General features: G+C 42.4%; 1 protein-coding gene across 1 annotated transcript in view; it reads left to right on the top strand.

The window, feature by feature from the left end:
- The window catches only part of ZC3HAV1 (zinc finger CCCH-type containing, antiviral 1), a 61,337-nt gene that overhangs the window by 33,310 nt on the left and 5,432 nt on the right, over nucleotides 1–22,595 (top strand). The window contains exons 5-12 of the mRNA XM_019653290.1: nucleotides 102–200; nucleotides 2,794–2,917; nucleotides 4,705–4,879; nucleotides 8,369–8,489; nucleotides 12,344–12,446; nucleotides 16,488–16,569; nucleotides 17,377–17,507; nucleotides 17,869–18,002. Coding sequence (XP_019508835.1) covers nucleotides 102–200; nucleotides 2,794–2,917; nucleotides 4,705–4,879; nucleotides 8,369–8,489; nucleotides 12,344–12,446; nucleotides 16,488–16,569; nucleotides 17,377–17,507; nucleotides 17,869–18,002 — 969 coding nt within the window. The remainder of the gene's footprint in view (nucleotides 1–101; nucleotides 201–2,793; nucleotides 2,918–4,704; nucleotides 4,880–8,368; nucleotides 8,490–12,343; nucleotides 12,447–16,487; nucleotides 16,570–17,376; nucleotides 17,508–17,868; nucleotides 18,003–22,595) is intronic.

Genomic DNA, 22,595 nt, shown 5'->3' with positions numbered 1-22,595 from the left:
CTCAGTTTCAGATATTCTTTCCCATTGTGAGACCAGGTATCTTGATTTTTGCTTTAACAATTAAGATTGGCATACATGCATCTTCTTTGGTTTATTTATAGATTCCATATTTGATGCGAGTACCACATCTTCCGGGACAGGTGATCATGAATCACAGGAAATTTGTCTTAACCATCTGATGCATAAGGATTGTCAACTGAGTGAGTAACTTAAGGTCTTTCTAGAAGTAGAAACTTTATTAATAGTAATATGGCTAACATTTACTGAGACTTTGCTAGATGTCGGGCATAGTGCTAAGAACCTTACATGCGTCTTCTTTAAACTTCACATCAACAACCGTAGAAGTAGGTTCTGCCCTTAACCTGTTTTACAGAAACTGGAGGAATAGAGATGTTAAGACCTCATGTGCGGGCCGGCTGAGTGGCTCAGTTGGTTAAGAGCTCGCTCAAGAGTTTGAGCTCTGAGCAACAGCGGTTCGAGTCAGCCCGAGCTGAGCAGCCGTGAGCTGCCAACAGGTGGCCGGATGGCTCAGCTAAAAAAAAAAAAAAAAAAAAGACTGAGATGCATTTATCAAGGTGTGATTCAACAGGAACTATTAAAAAAAAAAAAGACATCATGTGCACAAGCAGCCAAGTTGGCTTTTGACCCTACACTGCCCAGCCCACCTATCTCTGTCACCATTGCCTGATATTATACTTTCTCTTTTCGCAATTCAGTTTTAGGTGAAATATGATACTTACTCAGGGACCCATCTCTTCAAACACTAAAGGCAAGCAAACGAACAACAAATCCAAAACACAAAGGTATCCTAGCAGACACATTTTCAAAGTTCATTTCCTATCATTTAGGCATTGTCTCTGTTCTGGGCCATGGGCTCTTTATAGTCGTTCCTCACGTGTGTACTGAAGATGACCAATGATCTATGTGTCATTCTAGTCAAGGAGTCATACCTGGTCACTGTCCCCTTCCACCAGGCTTCCTATAGAAATGATTCCCAGACTGTCCCTGGGACAAATTGCCATCCTCTCACTCTTCTCCCACTTTCTCAGCTTTCTGCCTCTGTCCTGGGCCTGGGCATCGTGTCTGATTTCATTGATCACTTAGTGGCCTTAGACTCATTTGCTTTGTGTCTGAAAAGGAGGATTATGCCCTATGTTCTATAAATCACAAGCCTTGAACCTAAAATTTTGTTTCCCTTTTTAATTGTGGTAAAAGACCTATAACATAGATTCCCCCCCCCCCGCATCTTAATAATGTTAAATGTACAGTGCAGTAGTCTTAATTACATTCCTATCCATCTCCAGAACTCTTTACATCTTGCAAAACTGAAACAACAGCTCCTCATGCCCCCATTTCCAGCCCCTGGCAGCCATCATTCTAGCTTCTATTTCTATGCATATGACTATTCTAAGTCCCTCATATGAGTGGAATCACACAGTACTTGTCTTTTTGTGACACTGGCTTATTTCACTTAGTGTCATGTCCTCAAAGTTCATCCACGTTGTAGCATGTGTCAAAATTTCTTTCCTTTTTAAGCTGAATAATATTTTATTATATGTATATACCACATTTTATTTATCCATCCATTGATGGGTACTTGGGGTATTTCTACCTTTTAGCTATTGTGAATAACCCTGCAATGAACATTGGTGTATAAATATCTGCTTGAGACCTTGCTTTCAGTTCTTTTGGGTAGATACCCAGAAGTAGAATTGCTGGATTATATGGTAATTTTATATTTAATTTTTTTCTGAGGAACTGCTACACCATTTTTCACAGCAGCTGTACCATGTTACATTTTCACCAGCAATACACAAGTGTTCCAATTTCTCCACATCCTCAGCAACACTTTAAAAAAAAAATAGCAGTCATTCTAATGGGTATGAGGTATGGATTGTAACGAATGGGTATATACTTTTGAATCAGCCAAGTCTCAGGCAGTGCCACTCTGTGGGTTTTTCTGTGATGCCTGAACCTGCCTCTTTTTGTTTTCTAACAGCCTCCTACCTTTTGGACATTCCAAAATGATTTAAACATAACATAATAAAAATTGTAAAAAAACAGCTATGTTCTGTATTCCTGCATTATGGGCTTGTAACATTAATTCATTATTCAAGAAGCATTGAGTTAATGCCCATCTTTTGCGTGCCCAGCCCTATGCCAGTCATGCGAGGGAGACAGAAGCTAAACAATGATGTAAGCCATGCTTCAATGAGTTTGTGATTCTAGAAGGCGTCACAACATCCACAAGATGTTCTACCAGATGAGAAAAGCTGCATAAAATAAGTAAACACATAAATAAAAAAGCACAGACTGGGTTCTGAGTGCTGGCTAAGGGAATACAAAATACAAGTCAGAACATACTAGAGTGAGGTGAATGAGGGAATCTTTCTGGAGGAGATGGATTGTAGGCTCGGGCTTCAAGGAGTGACAAGCAGTGGCCTGTGCTAGGGAGCATTTTGTCTCCATTTATCCATTTGGGGGGGTGCAGAAAGGGTAACTTGAAATGTATAATGACCTCAAATTTCCATGTGAGTCAAGTGACTTTTGGGGGTGTGGGGGATTTTTGTGTTCTGATGCGTATCCATGGGTAATAAAGGACCTGGAGATGCAAGTATGGGGCAGTGCAGGCAGCAGCCAGCATGAGCAAAGATGTAGATGGTGAGTGTGCTTGTACGAGGGCTGGCAGGGCGGGAAAAGCAGGCCTTGGTGGGGAAAGTCAGCAGTGAATGTGTTTGAACTGGTTAGAACCCCCTCTCAACAGACCCTCATCTCTCCTGTCTTTCTCTGCAGAAGGATGTAACAAAGTTCACTTCCACCTGCCCTACCGGTGGCAGGTGCTACTTGGAAGCACCTGGCGAGACCTCCAGCTAATGGAGTCTATTGAGCAGGCCTATTGTGACCCCAAAATCTCCGTGTAAGTTGGTGGCTGGACTCTGGCTTGAGAGATCCATAATATCATCAAAGGAAGGCAGTGTGTGAGGCTTATGGGAAGAAGAAAAAAATTTCCTTTAGGGTCCTATTCAAGTTTGAGATAAAAAACAGCAAATGCCTGCTGAGTTAATAGGAAACAAACAAACCCATAAGCTGGGTAGATTGGAAGTCACACAGCCTGGCTAATACGAGGAATTCTGGGACTGTTTGCTAACTCACATGAAATAAACAGTGACACAATTATTTGTTTAGTTACTATTTGTCCGTGTATCCAGGAAGAAACCCAGTGCAGAGGTCTTGAAAGCACTAAATGATTAGCTCAAAAGAGCCTTTGGCTTAATTTCATAGCTTTAGAACGTGATTTGAGCAATTGCATATAGTTTTAGTGCAAAATTTTGTTGTTTTACTTTAGCATTTTACACTTTCCCTTATGTTTGCTAGGTTCTCTATCCTAGAGGTGTCTAAGGGGATACCTTATATTTCTGTTTCTGTCAGGGCTGGAACGGGTGATACCACACATGACCATATTTATAAGATGCATCGTAGTTTTATAAGGAACTTCTTTGGGGCAAAAAAATTACGTCAGTGTGGTCATCTCCAGATTTAATGACTTTTTGGTGGAGAGTCAGTTTCTGCATTTTGCCACTAGAGGGTGGCATCAGCTATTTCCTTGTTTCTAGTTGACTCCCCCCACCCCTCCACATGGGTAAATCTGAAGCAGGGTTTCTTGATCTTAGCACTACGGACTTTTTTTGGAGCCAGATAATTATTTGTGGAGGGAGGTGGGACGGTTTAGCAGCATTCCTGGCCTTTATCCACTGGATGTCAGTTGTGATAAGCAAAACTGTCTTTAGACATTGCCAAATGTCCCCAGGGGGACAAAATCATTCCTTGTTGAGAACCACTGATCAAGGAGGTATAGCAATAATTCTCAAACTTTTTGGTATGAGCCTTAAAAATGTAGTGAAGATCCCAAAGAGCTTCTGTCGATGTGGATTATAGCTATCAATATTTATCATAATAAAAATCAAAAACTGAGAAAAATTAAATATTGATTCATTTAAAAAGTAATAAATTCATTACATGTTAACGTAAACAGCATTTAATATAACTATATGTATATAATTCTATTTAGTTATATGCATCTAACTATACCTGTAATATATATATATATATATAACATAAATAAACTGTTTTCCAAAACAAAACAAAAGAAAACAAAATTCATTGAGAAGAATGACTGTTTTATACTGTAGGAAATCTCTTTAATCTATTGTGAAATCACACATCATGTAGCCTCTGGAAAGCTCCACTGTCCACCTGTGAGAATATGCAAGTGAAAAGGGCAAATGATGTCTTCATATTATGGAAATAACTTCGACTTTGCTGGCTCTCTGAAGAGGTCTAGGATTATACTTTGATAGCTATTTAATTAATAATTGAAAAACTGGCCTACCGAGAGCTTCTAATTCACTTTCTAACATTGAGGCAATCAACTGTTTTGTGGGCACAGTTTTATTGTAGGCTATTTTTTGAGGAAAGAATCCATTTTGGGGCACCAGTAAATATGAGGGGTAGGCAAGTTACATTAATCTATCTCTGTATCTTCATTTTTTCTTTTGTGTGTAAGACCTGGGGCTGTCTCAAAAAAAATTCGAAGCTCCCCCTTAGCTCTAAAAATTTAATGCTGTGCTTTTGTTAGGGAAGACCAGATTGTAGGAAACAGAGGTCAAGGTAACATTTTGTTAACTGTAAACTTTCCCCCCTCAGCATTTCTGTGAGAAATTATAAAATCAATTTCCAGAAAATGACTTGCGATTCAAGTCCTCTCCGACGTATCTCCACGCCTTCATCTGTCACTGTGCCAGATAATTCTGCCTTCAGCACAAAATGGATTTGGTATTGGAGGAATGAATTTGACGAATGGGTTGAATATGGGAAGAAGGTGAGTCCCATTCTTTCCGGTGGAGGCACGTGTTTAAACTTGCCAACTCTAGGAGAAAACTATTGCTAAAATGACGCCTACGTGGTTACCCTTGGAGAGTGGACATGGTAGAGAAGTGCAGCTTTTTTATATTATACACAAATAACTGTATTTGCTTATTTTTTAAAAAAGATTTTATTGGGGAACTGGGGGAGGGGGACAGAGTTGGGGAAGGGGAACCGCCAAGTTGTTGTCCTTCAATCTTAGTTGTGGAGGGCGCAGCTAGCTCAGCTCCAAGTCCAGTCGCCATGCGGCCTCCCGTCGGCAGCTCAGTGGCAGCTCAGCTCGGATGAAGCTCACTGGCCCATGTGGGAATCGAACCAGCGACCCTGTTGTTCAGAGCTCGCTCTCTCAACCAACTGAGCCACTCCGTCGGGCCCCCCCCCTTTTTTTTTAAGCAAACATGTACTCTGATTACAGTCAAAAACAAAAACATATTAATTACTTTTAAGGAAATGCTTGAGACGTGAGTCAGCCACCTGTCCCTCTTTCCTTTCTGTCCGACTGGGGTGGAACCTTGAGCTAGCTTTCTGTGACTGGACCTACAAGATTGTAGGCTTAGCCACACAGGGACATACTAATTGGGGAATAGTTTAGGTAAGTAGACTACTGCCTGTTGTTCCTTCCTCCTCCCTTTGATTCATAGGATGAGAGAGAGAGAGGGAGAGAGAGAGAGAGAGAGAGAACTTAAGTAGTCACTGAAAGCAGATTGATGAGGCAGAGAAAATAAAAGCAACAGATTAAAATGAAGCCAAAGACAAAGCAGGGACGCGGAAATGCCAGCATAAGTTTCAACAAAGTTAGAAATTGATGGGCCATAAACCTGGCTCTGAGCTGCCTAGCTGCCAAAGTGAATAAGGAAACACAAGCTGTTATAAGTTCCTCTTGCCTCTATGAGAAGAACTCTTGAGAAGCACCCCTTTTTTTCTGTTAGTGGGGCCTGAGGAAAACATCTCCTATGGGGTCACATAGAAGGGACTGTGTATGCTGTGGTGGGGTCCTAACAAGGCCCCTACTGTCACTACTGTAGCCCTGTGGTTTCCCAGCGGCCTTAGCAGCAGGTACATGTTACCACGTCATCCTTCACAGAAGCTCAGTGAGCACACAGGAGTCACAAACCAGAGCTGCCCTGTGGAATCAGGCTAGGGGCTCACAGCCTGGTCTCTGGGTCTCCCTCCCCTTTACTCTCCTCTCTCCTGTGGTGGCCTCTGGACCACCTCGGGGTGAAAACTCCCCGGATGTTGGGCTTTGTACAAGTCCTTTTTATGTTCAAGCCAAGAATAGTCAGTGCAGAGTCGTAACAGTGATTCTTCGAGGTGCCTGTGGAATAGAAATTATAAAGTCAAGTTAATTCGCTGTGGTTACAATAAAAACAAACTATAGGTCTCAACGGTTCTTATGCCAAATACTTGAAATTTTCAGTAAGATAAGGGAAAAGCGTTGGAAAACATTTGCATTCTTGTGATATCAGGGTCTCAGAGACTAAAGCGAGCTCTCAGTGGGAAACACATTTAAATTTACACAAGTTCCATCGTTCATGTTCCCTAGTAAAACATCAGGAAACTTCCTGATAAAACTTCTTTCGTACAGAGTTCTCCCTGGGACATTCAGTCTGTGTTAAATGCAGAGTTTTAGAATGTGACTTTCAACCTGCAAACACATAAAATGATGCACTCATTCAACCTATGGCACATGTTCTCAAGGATGTGAATAAACGCATGCTCTTGTATTAACGAGAACCAGCATTCTATAAATTGAGTTGGCTCTCCTGTTATTAAAAAAAAAACCCAAAAATGGAAAATAGGTCCTAGATTGAGTGTTTTTCTTGCTGGCTCTCCAATTGAACTAAAAATATGGTGGTTCCAGGAGATTTAAACACAAACCTAATGAGCAGCCTGGTTTCACCCTGGGTACAGGTTAGAATATTTAGAGAAAAGAGTGGATTGTATAGCCTTTAGACAGGGCCCTGCAGGTTTTATTTCCTATAACTGAATTTTTAATAAGAAATTGAGATTTTCAGGTTAGAACCTCCCTAGTAGGAACTGGGAGAACAGAAACTTTTACCAAAAGTGGGTAGGTACATGTGCTTTGACAGTGGACTCTCTGGAAGGTAGACTCAAATCCTTTTATGTAAATTACGGTGCTTAACCAGGACTTGTCCCAACATAGATGGTAGAGACGGAGAGGATGTGGTTTTGGGAGAAGTGATGACAGGCAGTTGGGCAGCAATAGTGTAGGCCGGACCTATAGCCGGAGTGACAGGAGGGCAGAGTTTGGTAGTCACGGGGCTTGTATCCGCCAGTGGATACAGGTTCCTGAAACACATTCCAGTTCATTACCACTTTGCCCTCTGGATATTTACTCAGCTTTTCTGTCCCCACCACGTTCCTCTCCAGGCTACAGAGACCAAGTTCAGGCCCTTCTCCATTCAGGACATTTTCCGTGGAGGCTTTCATTCTGGTACCCTCTCCTAATATCCAGCAGGCATTTCATTAGAGAAGAGGCAGTGGGATGGGTATAGCTGAAAGCTACCGAGTCTGCAATGTCATTACAGGGACGGGGAGCCCCTCCCCACCCGGGGCTGCCCGCAGGATTTTGCTCTCATTAGCGCCTCCATTCTAGATCACGAAGAACAAGAATCGCCATTAAATATTGGGATCCCCTGTGATTAGGGATGTAAACATCCAGTCTGCCCCCGGGCTGTCACCCTTGCTGTAGAATGGAGGCAATGGAACGGTGGCTTAGCCTGCCCCCTTGCCAGAATCAACACACTTCCCTTTTGCCCACTCATTCTGATGTTCAGCCCCTTCATAAATGTCTGGTGACATATTTATATATTGGGGAGGTGTTTCTTGCCCCTTTCTTTGTAGCCGCAGTCAGTAGCAAATTCAAGTGCTTTTTCAGTGTCAGGGACTGACCGGAGGCTCGGTCAGTTTTATTTGCTTACTCTGGTTCAGTTCAGAGGAGAGGGGCTTGGTCATCTACATTTGGACAGCAGCACACCTACTGGGGCTCTACCTGCTTTACTGCAACCCCGCCCTGCGCTTTCTCATGATGTGATGCACTAAAATAGGTACGCTGTTCTCCATCATGACAGAGCGTCGGTTTCGTCAGCCAGCACAGACACGATGTCTGCACTGTGGGTCTGAGTTGCTCGGTACACTTGGGTCCTATTTTATGAAAGGTGTAAAAAGATTATATTGCAAAGAGCTGTATTTTTCAGGCTGACAGTTTCTATAGGGGAGACGCTTCTCTCCGAGCCCCAGGAAGGAGGAGACAACAAAAGGGTGTGATGTGGCCCCAACCTGAAAGCCTTTACAATCTGGTTGGGGAGTCAAGATGCATTGTTCTTTCAAATCCATGGCTAACATAAAATTATAGAAGATACAATGGTAGAGATTTCTTAAAAGCCCACCCTGAAGTCTTTTTCTCCTTTTTTTTTTTAATTAGAAAAACAATCAGCACATTTCCACCGTCGACTCTTTATACCTGGAGTCTTTCTTCCTGTGCTGTCCAAGGGGGATTGTGCCGTTTCAGGTGGGCTCCCAAGACTACGAGCTGAGTTTCCAAGGTAAGTAAGCTTTGGCGTTTGGCAGTGGCGTGTGGCATTGGATTCCGGCATGAGGTGCACATGTAGGACGGGAGCAGAGCGGGCCTGCATGCTGCACCCATGACCCAGGTTCTTTTTAGCAAGACCAGCAGCCTGGGTGGGGCATGGCAGCCTGTGGCTGTCAGAAGACCTATCCTCTAGAGCAGCGGTTCTCAACCTTCCTAATGCAGTTCCTTAATACAGTTCCTCATGTTGTGGTGACCCCAACCATAAAATTATTTTTGTTGCTACTCTATAACTGTCATTTTGCTACTGTTATGAATCGTAATGTAAATATCTTTTTGTTTTCCGATGGTCTTAGGCAACCCCTGTGAAAGGGTCGTTAGACCCCCAAAGGGGTCGCGACCCAGAGGTTGAAAACTGCGCTAGAGCCTTGGCTGTGACTCCCAGTGGCTGCGTAACCCTGGGAGGAGCACCTGGCTTCTTGAGGCCTCAGTTCCCTCATCTGTAAAATGAAGGGGATTGGACTCCAGGGGGTACTTGCAGCTCTGCCATTTCTAAGTTTCACATTCCAGCTGTGCTACTTCTCAGGCTGAGGCAGAATTTTCAGGTGCCGATGACTTTAATAGAGACCCTGGGCCCTGTGGGTGCCTTCAGGATATTAGAACCTTGCTGTTCCTTCTAGGCATCACCATCTCGGTCAGTGGTTTCACCCACCACCTTTTCCACAGACTTTGCCTTCCGCCATGTCTACCTGAGTCACCATGGAAAGGTCTTCCGGGTAGCTTCTCCCAGTATGTTGTGTTTAGTAAGAAATCAGGGCAGAACAGGCCTCCCTCTGAAGGTGCTGTCCCGTAGGCTGCACCCCTGGGTTGCTCCCTTCCTGTGGGCTGGTGCTTGCTTTTTTAGGAGCAGCCCGAGCCTTGCAGGTGCTTTGAAAAAGGAAAAGGTCCTTGACCTTCCCAGGTGGTAACTGAGATTTGGGCCCTGTACCAATGACTGTGTGTTAAGCAGTGTTGCTTTGAAGGACCATTGTACCAACTCCTTTGGAAAGCAACCTGGCACTACATGTCAAGAGACATTAAAATATGCTAAAATAGAGGAACAGCCTGAGGACCAGTAGGGCAGGACCAAACAAACTGGGTATTAAATTTCAGTGGAGTATTGGGTCGTTGTTAAACAATTATGATTATGAAAACTATGTGGTGAAAGCAAAGTTTGATATTGTTAAAAGCAAAATTTGGTATTGTTAAATGAGAACCCCCATTTATGTTTCTGTGCTTTTCTGTTTGTATGTTATATTTACGATGGAAAAGATTTTTTAAAAACAAATTGATGTGCATGTCAAGTGCAGCTGTGTATGCATGGGGACTGAGTCTGGAAGGCCACAGAGGGAATAAAAATCTCTTCTGTCAGATGGTGAAATTAAAAGTGACTTAAGTTAAAATTTGTTTTCTTTGGTGATGGTCTGTCACTTTGACAATGTAAAAGGGTGGTGGGCAGATGAAAACCAATGTACCTGTTTCTGAGTCTGACCAGTAATTTCATTCACTTGCTGCATACAAAGTACTTCAGGGCAGTTTGCAGGGTTCCAGACTCTTTTTTTTTCTATTTCTTATATTTGCCCATTCATTAAACTAGTATCGGAGCATCAGCTGTATGCCAGGCACTGTTCCAAATGCTGGCAAGCCAGGCAATTTCAGAAAGTGCTTACAGCTATGGGGAAAAGAGCAATGTGATGAAACAGCGAGAGAATGGAGGAGTCACGGGAGACAGCCCACTTTTATCAGGAGGAAACTTTGGAAGGGAAGGCGGGCTCTCCAGGAGAGAGGAGACTAGCGCTAAGGCTATAAGCTGCAGATGAGCCTGAGGTTTTAAAGAACAGCAAGAAGGTCTGTAAGAGATGAGCGCAGACATAGAAACTTGGATGTTTTATGAGCTGGAAACCAGGTGAAGGTTGTGGCATGATCTGAGTGGCTCTTTGTGTTGTTGTATATGTTTTAGTTCACATCAACTACACTGAGGCGTAATTGCTATTAATAAAATAAAATGCATGCATTAAAAAAAATTTTTTTATAGGGGAACAGTGTGTTTTTCCAAGCTCCATCAAACTCCAAGTCAAGTGGTTGTTTCAATCTAGTTGAGGGCATTTTTCCAGAACCCGTCAGCTCCAAGTCAAGTATTTGTTTCAATCTAGTTGTGGGGGGCCCAGCTCAGTGGCCCATGTGGGGATCAAAACCGGCCACCTTGGTGTTATGAGCACTGTGCTCTAACCACCTGAACTAACCGGCTGCCTCAATGCATGCATTTTAAGTGTGCAGTTGGATGAGTGCTGACAAATGCATGCCTCTACTATCCTAATCAAGATATAGAACATTCCCGTCAATCCAAAAAGTTTCCTCATGCCCGTTTGCCATCAGTCTTCTACTCCCCACCCCCCAACCCCCAATGATTTACTTTCTGTCACTATAGATTTGTTTTATTTATTTTAGAACTTCATATAAATAGTCTTGTAGTATGTACTCTGCATGTGGCTGGCTTCTTTCGCTCAGACTGTTTTATTAGATTCATCCACGTATGTTGTTATAGGTATAGTAAGTAGTTTTTCCCTTTTCATTGCTTTCAGAATTTTCCATTGTAAGGATAGATGCATGTGCACACACACGCAGTTTGTTTATCCATTCACCTGTTGAGGGATATTTGGGTTGTTTTCACTTTTTGGTTATTATAATAACACTACTAGGAACATTCAAATGCAAGTCTTTGTGTGTATATAGGCTTTAGTTTCCTTTGGGTAAATACCAAGGAGTGGGATTGCTAAATCATATAGGCGGTATGTGCTTAACTTTGTAAGGAAATGCCAAACAGTTTTCCCAAGTGGTTATGCAATTTTACATTCTCACTAGCAATAGATGATGATTTTCTTTTTAAAGAGATCACTCTGGCTGCAGCTGTTGGACCTAGGCCTATAATATGCATGAATTGAAAATGACATTTCACATCTGATGTAGAAAAAAAACCTTCAAAATACATCAACCGCATTTCAACCCACAATCACTGATGCCTGGTTTAGGGCACATACATGGCTGATGTCTTATCTGGCGACCCTAGCTCTCCTCTTTACCACCTGACTTTGATTTAAAGATTAGATTAACTGCTAACTGCTCTTTTACCTCTTTGTTTTCTGGGTCTTCTAAAAAGGGCAGTGAAGATTACAAGTTTTTATTGTGAGCAATTTCCATCCAACAGGATTTTCTCTATTTGTACATGCACAGTTCAGACACAAATATTTGCTATGTCACTAGCCTCTGAAAAATAACAACAAACCATTTTCTAGGACAAATTTTTTTTTTTCTTAAGATTTTATTGGGGAATTGGGGGAGGGGACCAGCCAAGTTGTTGTTCTTCAATCTTTGTTGTGGAGGGCGCCAGTCACCACCTGGCTTCCCATCTGCAGCTCATGGCCTCTAAGCGCAAGGTGCTGTGTTCAATCTTAGTTGTGGGTGGGCATAGCCACCATCCTATGCGTGAGTCGAACCAGCAGCCCTGTTGTTAAGAGCACACGCTCTATCCACTGAATCATCCAGGCAGCAGCCCAGCTCAAGGCACCGAGTTCAGTCTTAGTTGCAGGTGGGGGTAGCCCACCATTGAACAGGCAATCTTGTTGTTATACCAGCTGAACCATCCTGCCACCTGTTGGCAGCTCAACGGCAGCTCAGCTCAGGCGCAGCTCTCTGGCCCATGTGGGAATCGATCTGGTGACCCTGCTGTTCAGAGCTCATGCTCTTAAGCCAACTCTTAACCAGCTGAGCCACTCGGCCGGCCCTCTAGGACGAATTCTTAATATCTCTTGGTTTTCTTCTTTCTGTCTAAAGGGATGATTCAGACAAACATCCTTTCCAAGACCCAAAGGGATGTCATCAGAAGGCCAGCATTTGTGTTTGCCTGGGACATGGAACAGATGAGAAGTGGACCTGAGTAAGTGTTCTGAGGCACTGCTTCCTGGCAAGTGTTTGAGATGGGCACTCACTGATCCCACCGAGTCACTCATGAACCTGGAGCCTGTTTTTTTGAAATGTTCTGTTGTGTTGCATTGCAGTGTCCTTTTGCATTATCCGTCAGTGAGGTGCTTTTAAGCAGCACGGTGTGACAGAAAAAATAGTAACTCACAGGGGACTTCCGGCCAGTTCCTTAACTACTGTGGGGCCTCAGCTGCTTTCGCTGTGATTGGCTGGATTAATGGGGCGTGCCTGGGTAATAGTCAAATGCACTGGGTTTGGTTTTGCTGTGAGCTCTGTGTGTCCTTAGTTTTATTGAGGGAATTTACTAGAGGGTGGGAAACTGAAAGCAGTGGGAAGAAAAAAAAGGGTTGAGGTAGCTAGCTGCCTGAGCAAGGGGATTGGGAGAACGCTAAAGTTGACGAAAGGGGATTGTGAAAGAAAAGTTTGCTATGTCGGATTCAATGTAATTCTCTCCTCTGTCTGCTCATGACACTCAGTAAAATTGACATTGTTTATGAACATTTTTGGAGTTGGATTTTTTTTCCCCCTGGGTGATATGTGATGACATAAAACAGGTTTCAAGGCAGGTGTAAAATCAATGTGTTCTAATTAGGTTCTTTTGGTTGTAAGTATTAAGGCATTGCATATAAAAGGGAAGTTACTGAAAGGGTCAACATGGTGTGGTAAGGGCAGGAACTGAGCGGTTCAGGGCCTCGGAATGGGAATGTGTTTCAATTCTGCTTTACAACCTGAGTGGCCTGGCGTCACAGGTCCCTGTCTGTGGCCAGATTTCCAGCCCTGACTCTGTAATTTTTTTTTTTTTTTTTTACTGGAGAACAGTGTGTTTTTCCAGGGCCCATCAGCTCCAAGTCAAGTAGTTGTTTCAATCTAGTTGTGGAGGGCGCAGCTCAGTGGCCCATGCAGGGATCGAACCCACAACCTTGGCGTTATGAGCATTGCGCTCTAACCAACTGAGCTAACCGGCTGCCCCTCCAGCCCTGACTCTTGATCTACATTCCTCGGTTCAGATTCTGCCTGCTACGCATTAGTTGCGTGAATTTGGACACCCCTCATCTATGAAATGGGCTTAATAATAGTATGTTTGTCAAGGTGGCTTGGTGAATACACGGGGGACGCTCAGAACAGTGGCCAGCATGTCAATCTGGTCAGTCAGTGTTAGCTGCTTTTCTTCTTCTTTTTATCCCCCTGCTGTTGACAGTCTCATTGACCAGAGATATTTATATCTATTTCTATATCTATATCTCTGAATACTTTCTGTGACTTATGGTTGACAGTGTTAACCTCAGAATTGCAAATCTTCATATCGCCTCAGCCTTACCTTCTGTCGCTGCTGCCTGATTTACTCTGAATTTCTTTTTTTTCTTCTTTTTTTTTAGCTGAGCCATCCTGTCACCTGTTGGCAGCTCAGGTCAGGCCGGGCAACGAACCGGCGTCCCTGTTGCTCAGAGCTCGCGCTCTTGAGCGAGCTCTTAACCAACGGAGCCATTCGGCCAGCCCCTGAATTTCTTAATTCAAGTTCCCAAGAGTAGAATTGGATTGGCCTAGCCATCTAGGGTCCCTTCCAGTTCTTTTAAAATTCGAATGAATAAAGTAAAAATATGGTGGGGTTGGGAAGAGTACTGTTTATGCCCTCAGTGGAACTTATGCTCTGCTGGCTAAGACAACAGAAGTAACTACTTCAGTTAGTGCTACGCATTAACAGAGCAGGACAAGAAGGGAGTGTCATTTTCATTCAGGCAATGAAGGAGATCATTGCAGCTACTTCTTCTTCCTTCAGATGGTTCTGGCAGGATGTTGCCACAAAAGTTTGTTTATACTGTATTTCCTTAAAGCACCTTGTCATTTTGACTTTTTAACAATTCGTATACTCCCCTTTGGTCGCAACCAGTGAGACCATACTTGGTTGCGTTTCTGGACAGTGGATGCTATCCAGATTTATGTGCCCTTCTAACTTCGGGCTGGGTGGTTCTTTCTGTGCACATATGTTTCCAAGAGAAGACATTGGTTTGCGGCGTTTCCAAATATTTCATGATGTCAGTCGATTGTTTATCTCAATAATTTACAGGGCATAGCTGCCTCATGCTTTTCCATGGGCCCTTCCCCGTCTATGGCAACATCCTCCCCGTCCCTCATAGGAATCTAGCATCTTTCCTGGCCCAGCTCGAATGCCACGTTCCCATGCAAACCTTACTTGGGGTGGTCCCCCAATCCCCTCCAATAACACTTTATAAGTCCCTGGTAGTCATTACCCCATTCTACCTTGAAACACAGTTATTTGTGTAACCGTCTTCCCTAGCACAGCTCTCCCATCCTCTTCCCTGCCCTGCACAATTATCAGCTCCTCAGAGCTCTTGAACTATTTTGCATCGTGAAGGTATATAGTGATACTAAATGCATAGCTAGTGAGTGGATGAATCACTCACTGTCACTCGCCCAGAAGAGACACATTTGCCTTATGATAGAATGAGGGCTGTGAGTTCCATCCTGCACAGCCTGACCGAAGACACATGAACTATATAGCACACGTTATAGTTGATGGGCACCTTAAAGCAATTGAATCTGCTCTGTGCGAGACAAATTCAGCATGGATTGGGGCCAATCTCTCATTCCAAAAGAATCTTCATTTTACACAAGGGAATCATTAAAGAATTTTTCCTTAAAGCATTTTTAAAAATGTAATGTCTTCATTATGGAAAATTTCAAAGTTCAACAAAGTAGAGAAAATTGTACAATAAATCCTTGTGTCTATGCAGGGGGCGGTCATGTGGAGAACACCAAGTTCAGTGACTCAATAGTTTATCATTCTTGTTTCACTTAATCTCTACCATCGTCTCTTAAGTTTTTTTCTTTTGGTGGAATATTTTCATGTAAATCCCACACATCATATTTCACTGTAAATACTTTGGGTATATCTAACAGATAAGGAGTTTTAAAAAAAACACATACCATTAACCCATTTAACAAAATTGACAATTCCTTAATATCATCTAATACCCAGTTCATGTTCTGTTTTTTTCCCATTGCCTCAAAAATGATTTTTTACCGTTTATTTATTCCCATTTGTATCAAAAACAGGGTATATCCATTGCATTTGATAGATTTGTCTCTTAAGCCTCTTTTAATCTATTACAGTTTCCCTTCTTCTACCTTTTTTTAAAGATATGAGGTGATTTGTTTTTTAGAATTTCCCCAATTCAAAATGTAGCAAATTGTATCCTCATGGGGTCATTTGAGTGTAATTTCTGTGAATTGATGGTTAAATATAAAGGATTGATTAGATTCCGGTTCCATTTTGGGTCAAGAATATTATGTGAGTGGTGCTATGTACTTCCTGTCACGTACTATTAAGAGGTAAATAATGTCTGGTTTGCCTGCTTTTAGTGATGAAGATGGGAGAATGGGTTCATGTCATTTCAGTCTGATCCCTCCAGTTTTACATTTCTCATCTTATCCTTCACTTCATGGTTTTGTAGCTACTGATGACTGTTTAGATCCATTATTTCATTAGGGATTGCAAAATGATGGTTTTCTAATTCTGTCAATTCTTCTGTAATTAATAGCTGTGACTGTCTATAAAAAATAATTTTCCCTCGTGTATGGTTACCCTGAAATATAGTTCGTAGGTAGCAGGATTCTTTTCCCTATTAACCCTAATACTGAAATGTTTATCATTTGACATGGAAGCTATAAAACACACTTAATTCTAATCCATTAGGATCTTTGAAGGTTGAGGAGAAATATAAAAAAGAATCAGTCCTTTTTACATTTTAAATGAATGGGAAAATAGCACTTAATTAATTTACCAAAGTATGAATAATTCTGCATTTTTAAAAAGCATGGTGGTGCCTGGCACATCTGTATTAGAAATATGCAGGGATGTGTTTAAAGAAAAACTCCTCTGAGAAACCTTTGTTTAGTGTCTGGAAGTTAAGGGCAGAAAGTCACTTGGGCGTGTGGGACAGGAGACAAGTGAATTCTTACCCTTTCTTATTTGTAGCCATCAGCCGACGCAGATCCAGTCAGAGCCTATAACCGTGGCACTTCCTTCTCAGTGCAACAGTCCCCTGAAGAAATATGAGGTACTTGGTTTTTACTTTTTGGTGGGTGAGTTGTTTAAAGGTGGGGAAAAGTGCTTTGCTTCACATGTGTGTATTTGTTCGAGTGAAAGAAGGAAAACTCTTGGATCAAGATTCAAAGGCAGACATCGAAATGGCGATTATGTCACTTCCCCAGGAGACAGTGAGCCTCTGTGGGGTGCCTTAGTGTTTCCAGAGTCCAGCCACACAGGGCCTCATTTGGGCAGACCCTCACAACAACCCTCACAAGTCTGACTTTATGGATGAGAACACTGAACCTCGGAGAGGAAAAGTGACTTGCCCATTGGTTGGAGTTAAAATGATGGTTTCAGTGGGAGACTCACAAACTATGCCTCACCTCGTCACAGACTGTCCTGGTTGGGGCAAGACTTTTTATATTGTTTAGTCTCCATGTCAAGCTCCATTTTGGGGTGCAGGCCATTTTATTTGAACACCGTGAGCACCTCCATTGCCTCTGCCTCTACAGTGGCTTGAGACAAGGAACTCGTCAAGTCTCTGGACTAAATCAGACACTTGGGGGCTGGGGGCGGGAGGGGGGGCTCCCTCTGCCCTTAGCCCTTAGGCATAATGCTTTGTTAGCCATAACTCAGCCTGAATAGTAGACGGGCCCAGTGCCAGCTAGTTCATTACTACAGTGAACTGCCATATGGGGAAACCTACGCCAGCTTATCCCACCCGCTTTCAGAGGTTTGCAAGGATACCCCATGGCATAGTGGGCCATACATGTGGACATATTGTGCTTTAAATGTTTCCTGGTTCACATTTCTATATTTAAAAAATTTTTTTTAGTTGTTAGAGTTGAATACCGAGCATATGGAATACACCCTAATAAGCGAGCATTTTAAAGCAACCATGAAAAATGCCAAGATTTTAAGGATAAGGAAGATCAAGAACGCACAGCTCCTGGATGCTTTCGAAAGGTGGGTGCCACATGATCAAGTTTCTTTACGTAAAGTTTGAAAGGATTAGTTAAGATCTATCCTTTAAGGCGTATATTCACTGGTTTATTAGTCAGCAGTGTCTTCCATCTCTGGTTTTCATTGTGTAAACTGGAGGCTTCTGCCTTTCAGCTTTGGTTTCACAATTCAGTGTTTTCACATGTTTATCATTTAAAAGTTATCATAATTTTTCTTTGTAGCTGTTGCCTTAATGTTAGTAGCTCCATTCTGAATGCTGGTGAAGTAAAACTTTAAGATGATTAGACTATAGTTGGGATTAATGTTATTAACCAGAGTAGGAGAGAAACGTTCTCGGTATTAAGTTCCATATTTCCTGTATTAGGAGAAAAATGAAGATGAAGAACAGCAGCGAAAAAAGGCTGTTTTGTGCAGCAGGCCGCACCGTTGTGGAGTCTATCTGTGAGAATAATTTTGAGTGGATCCTGCATGGAGTGTTTGAAACCAAATATGGAAAAGGTTTGTGCTGGCATGGAGAAGCCTAGCTTGTAGAGTCATAACTCAGCTCAACACGTGCTTCTATTACGAGGTATTTGTGATTATTTTATATTAACCAGAATGTCCAGGCTTTCACAGTCATGGAGAGAAAATAAGCTCACCTTAACCTTAAGTGCCCAAATTAGAGTGGTAAGTGGATTTGGGACTTGATTGCTATACCTTAGCCTGGGTTCTGTCTTCTGGGTTTTTGGTTTGTTTTTTTGTTGTTTTTTTTGGCGGTGCAGTCGGGTGGTTCAGTGTCTCAGACCTGTTGGCTATGTTATATACCATTGCTACTCAGTTCTGGCCATGGCTCTTCCTGACCTATGTCAATCCCTGCAAAGCCACTTGAAGTAGCCTTGTATTGCCACTGATGAACTCTAATCAAAGGTGGGGAAAGAGGCCTCTCCCTATCTCAGGCCACGCTGGGTCACCTGGGGACTGAAGTAGCACAGGTCTGCTCACACACAGGATCTTTTCAGCTCTTTTCACTTTGCTTCTAAACTCCTTCATGCAACTCTTAGAGACAAACAAAAAAACAAAAGAATCTCTCATCTTAAGGATACAAGTAATAGTTTACCAAGTTTCAAAGTGGACTCAACTAATACAACTAAGATTAAATTCACACACACACACACACCCCCGCCCCCCCCCCCAAAAAAAAAGCCAGAAGCTAATCAGTCCATCAACAAATACTTTGAGTGCCTGCTGTACGCTAGATGCTGGGGACACAGTGGTGGACAAATTAGACATGACTTTCCTAATTATTTCACATAATTAATTCAATGATTGCAAGTGTGGAGCTGCTGGAGAGGAAAAGAGTAGGACCTGTGGACACTAACCCAGCTGGTGAGGTGTTCCCAAGGAAAGGCAGGTAGTGGGGTTCATCTGAGCATCCAGAGTTAGCGTGTAGAGTAAGAGACAACTGGTGCAAAATATGGCCACACAGTAAAGAATTCAGACTTGACCCTCAGGGCATCAGAAGCCAATGAAGGGTTTTAAGCTGGAGGATGACTTGATGAGAATTTCATAAGTTCATTCAAGTTTAGAGGCATCACTAAAACTTACCAAAAATGTTTGCAGAAAGTGGGGTCACCATCTTGAGTGAAATATAACGTGAGTGACATTTAAAGCCCATCAGTTTCTCAAAGCCTCTCTTGTGTCTGAACTCATGTATCTATGTTAGAAAATGGAAATACAGTATTAGATGGGTTCCCGGTTTGGGCCATAACTGGCTCCGATGGTGACATATATGAGTGCTTAGTCTGTTTCTCCTCTTTTATCAACAGAAGGGGATTGAAGCTCTCTGAAGTATATTTTGATGGTTCGATAGTGTTCCTTGCATGCTATCATTTTTCCTTTAACTTGGTGAAAGGGGAGAGTTTGTTGACCACCAAGAGATCACCCTTGTACAGCTGGGATGTGCTGTGTGCAGTTCTCAGATAGGCAAGGTGTTTCTCAAGGAACTTCACCGTTTTTCCCATGCCTCCCTCCCTTGTGAAGGTCAGGGAGTGATCCTTCTACTTGGCCCGTCTCTCGTTACACAGAACTAGGAGGGGTTTTTGTTTTGTTTGTATTTCTTTTTAATATCAGCTTTCCATTCCCATCACCCATGATGCTGTTCGTCCTGGCTAGAGCGACTGGTGTGAACCACTGGGCCCGTAATCTTACAAAGGTCAGGCAGTTTATCCTAGAAGAGCCCAAGTGGTAGGGTTCAGAGATACCGCTGCTCCCTGAAGGAGAACAGAGCCCCCCGTGCACATGTGAACCCACTCTGGGAAGGCTGTTATCTCCGTGCTTGTGTATGTGACTGTGTTTAAGGGGCATTGAGCCAGTAGCACATGCCTGGGAAGATAGAAGGGCTCTGAGCTACAGCTTGATAAACCAGAGGTGGAAAGCAGGCATCTGGGAGGTGGAGGATAAAAGTGAGAAAAACAGAACTGATCAGTCTGGAATGGAAAGAGCCATAGCAGTTAAGTAAAAACCACAGAACCCTACAGAGGAGCTTAAAAAAACTTAAATTTGGATATAAAGCAGAAGAAGGTGAAATTGGAAAAAGAAGTCCCTGCTTGGGCAGTAGCTAAGCAAAGGACTGTCCTGGCACAAACTGGACTCAAGAGGCTAGATGGGCAGCATGTCAGGCCAGGGGGCATATTTAAGATGTGGGGGTCCTGCCTGGTGTCACATCTATAAAACCTCCCAAGATTCTGCAGCCCAGGTACATCAAGATGCTACGTGGTTAGGAGGAAAGACACAAAAATGTTACTTTTGAAGATAATATGGGTGCCTATGGAGAAAACCCCAAAGAATCTACAGAGAATTGGAATGTTGATGTTCTACACAGGAAGTGAGATACACGCTTCCCTCGGCTGCTGGACCTCTGTCATCTCCGACTCTAGCCCAGGCCCCTGGATGACTGAGTCAGAGCCAACTTGACCGTTTTTGCCTCTCAACCTAGACAGGGCTCCTTTCCTTGGTCTTTTATTCAGTTTTTTTTTTCTAAATAGTTAACAAAGCCTGTTGTTTATGGCAGTGCGTTTCTAGATCCTATTTTGGTCATCGAAAGCTGATCATGATTCTTTCTCCTTATATATTCCTTCCAATGAGTCTAAGTCGAAGACAAATAATGTGCCTGGCAATGAAAAATGGTTATGTTCAAACAAAAAAAATCGCAAAAAACACCTCACAGCACAATGTTTTTGGCAGTATTATCCCATTACATCAATCACAGTGAGTGAATGAAAGAAATGAATACTGTAGATTACAGAAAGTCAGCATATTGTGAAATCTAAGTGTGACCCGTCGGACAAACAAAAGCTAGCTAGGCAAAAAAAAAAAAAAAAAGGCTGTTTATGAAGACCAGAGATTGGTAAAAACCTGGGATAGCATAGCCCATTTCAGGTGTGGTGGGAGTGACAACAGATGAGGCTAGAGTATTAGGTTGGGGTTAGGTCCTGAAAGACTTGACAAGCCATGCTAAGCAACCGAAAACCACCAATGGTTTTACGAAGGAGTGACATGATGACTCTGGCTGTGCTATGAAGAAAGGATGGGTGAGACCAAGATGGGAGGTAGAGAGAATGTTAGGAGGTTGTTTAAAGACCCCAGGTCAGAAATGAGGGTGGCCTAGATCCAGGTAGTGGCAGAGGGATGGAGAGGGTGTTGGGGTTCAGGGGATCTAGTCCCTGTATTTGCAACAAAACGGAGTCCAGGTCTTAGAAGAGTGCTCTGTAAGGTTGGGGTGTAGGTTTGGATCATTTAAGCAAATGTAGATTCCAGATTATATAAGCACCACTTAAGAACAACTGGGGTGTCATTTTAAAAGTCAGTTATTTCGGGTAATGGTTACTCTTTTTCTGAATGGAGAGTGATAAAGATATCCTGCAATGGTCTCTCATACCTGTATAAAGAATCACTTTTCATTGACTTCACAAGTCTTTCATTCGATTATCATTGAGAAACAAAAATAATCGAAGAATCAAATCACTCAGGCTTTCTTACAAAAGAGAAAAAAAAACCTAATTGAGTAAGTATAAAAATAACTCAGTGTCATTAAAAACGTATGTACACCTATCTCTGTTGAAAATAGGTTTTATGGCTGTATTAAGCAATTAAAATGCACCCTGAAGAAAAATATGGGTGGAATTCCCATCTATTGATTTAATCCCATTTGCTTTGAGTCAAATATTTTTCCCTGTGACTCCATACTATTTATTTTATACCTTTTACATGCATAACTGACATTCACTTATCTGGAAATGTTAGCTTTCTGGAATATAACTCAGAATCTGAAAGAATGAACAACTGTGTTATGGTAGCTTGAGTTGCTGTCATCAAATTCCTATACTGAAGATCATGTATGTTTATCCTTCGGAGCCTCTCAGAATCCACTTAGTCTTATTTGAGACACAGTGGTTTTTTTTTGTTTGTTTGTTTTTTGTTTTTCCTCAGCCCAGCAAGTGTGGAGTGTGGGAGTAAAGGGGTGCTAAAGGCAGGCAGCAAGAAGAAAGTGAACAGCTTTTAAGTGGGGAATGAGGAAAAATGATCTGCAAGACACAAAAACACAGCTTGCCATTTTTTTCCCATGCTGTGTATAGAAGCAATGGTTCTGTCCACGTTAGCAATGCCAGGGGCAGCCCTATGTGGTAACATCATGTGTCAGAAGGGATTACCTACATCTGATGCATCAGTAAAAGGGTAAAATGAGTTCATTCCATTTTTTTTTTTAAATCAGAGAAATGTATATGCTATAGAAAGATTTCTTTCCAAAATAGCTTAAATTGATTAAGAAGTTCTGGAAATTGACATAAGAAGACTATTAAAAGCTCTTTGCAGACACTTAAGAATTGAGGTATGACTGTACTATATGACGTAGAGAGATGGGTAGTGTGGTCCAGAATATGTCACGTGAGAAATAATACAAAGAACGCAAAGCCTCTACTCGTTTGCTCATGGAGGCTATAGCAGAGCAGCTGTAATTGTTGATCTGTTAAAACTGAGGAGCTGCGGTTATTGGCAATTACAGAAGTAGAGTGGTAGTCAAGTGGCAATGTCATGGGTTGATGATTTTTGTTT

Source organism: Hipposideros armiger, unplaced genomic scaffold, assembly GCF_001890085.2.
Source record: "Hipposideros armiger isolate ML-2016 unplaced genomic scaffold, ASM189008v1 scaffold_201, whole genome shotgun sequence".
NCBI lineage: Eukaryota > Metazoa > Chordata > Mammalia > Chiroptera > Hipposideridae > Hipposideros > Hipposideros armiger.
The sequence above is the reverse complement of the archived record's forward strand: the minus strand, read 5'-3'. Positions and strand labels throughout refer to the sequence as shown.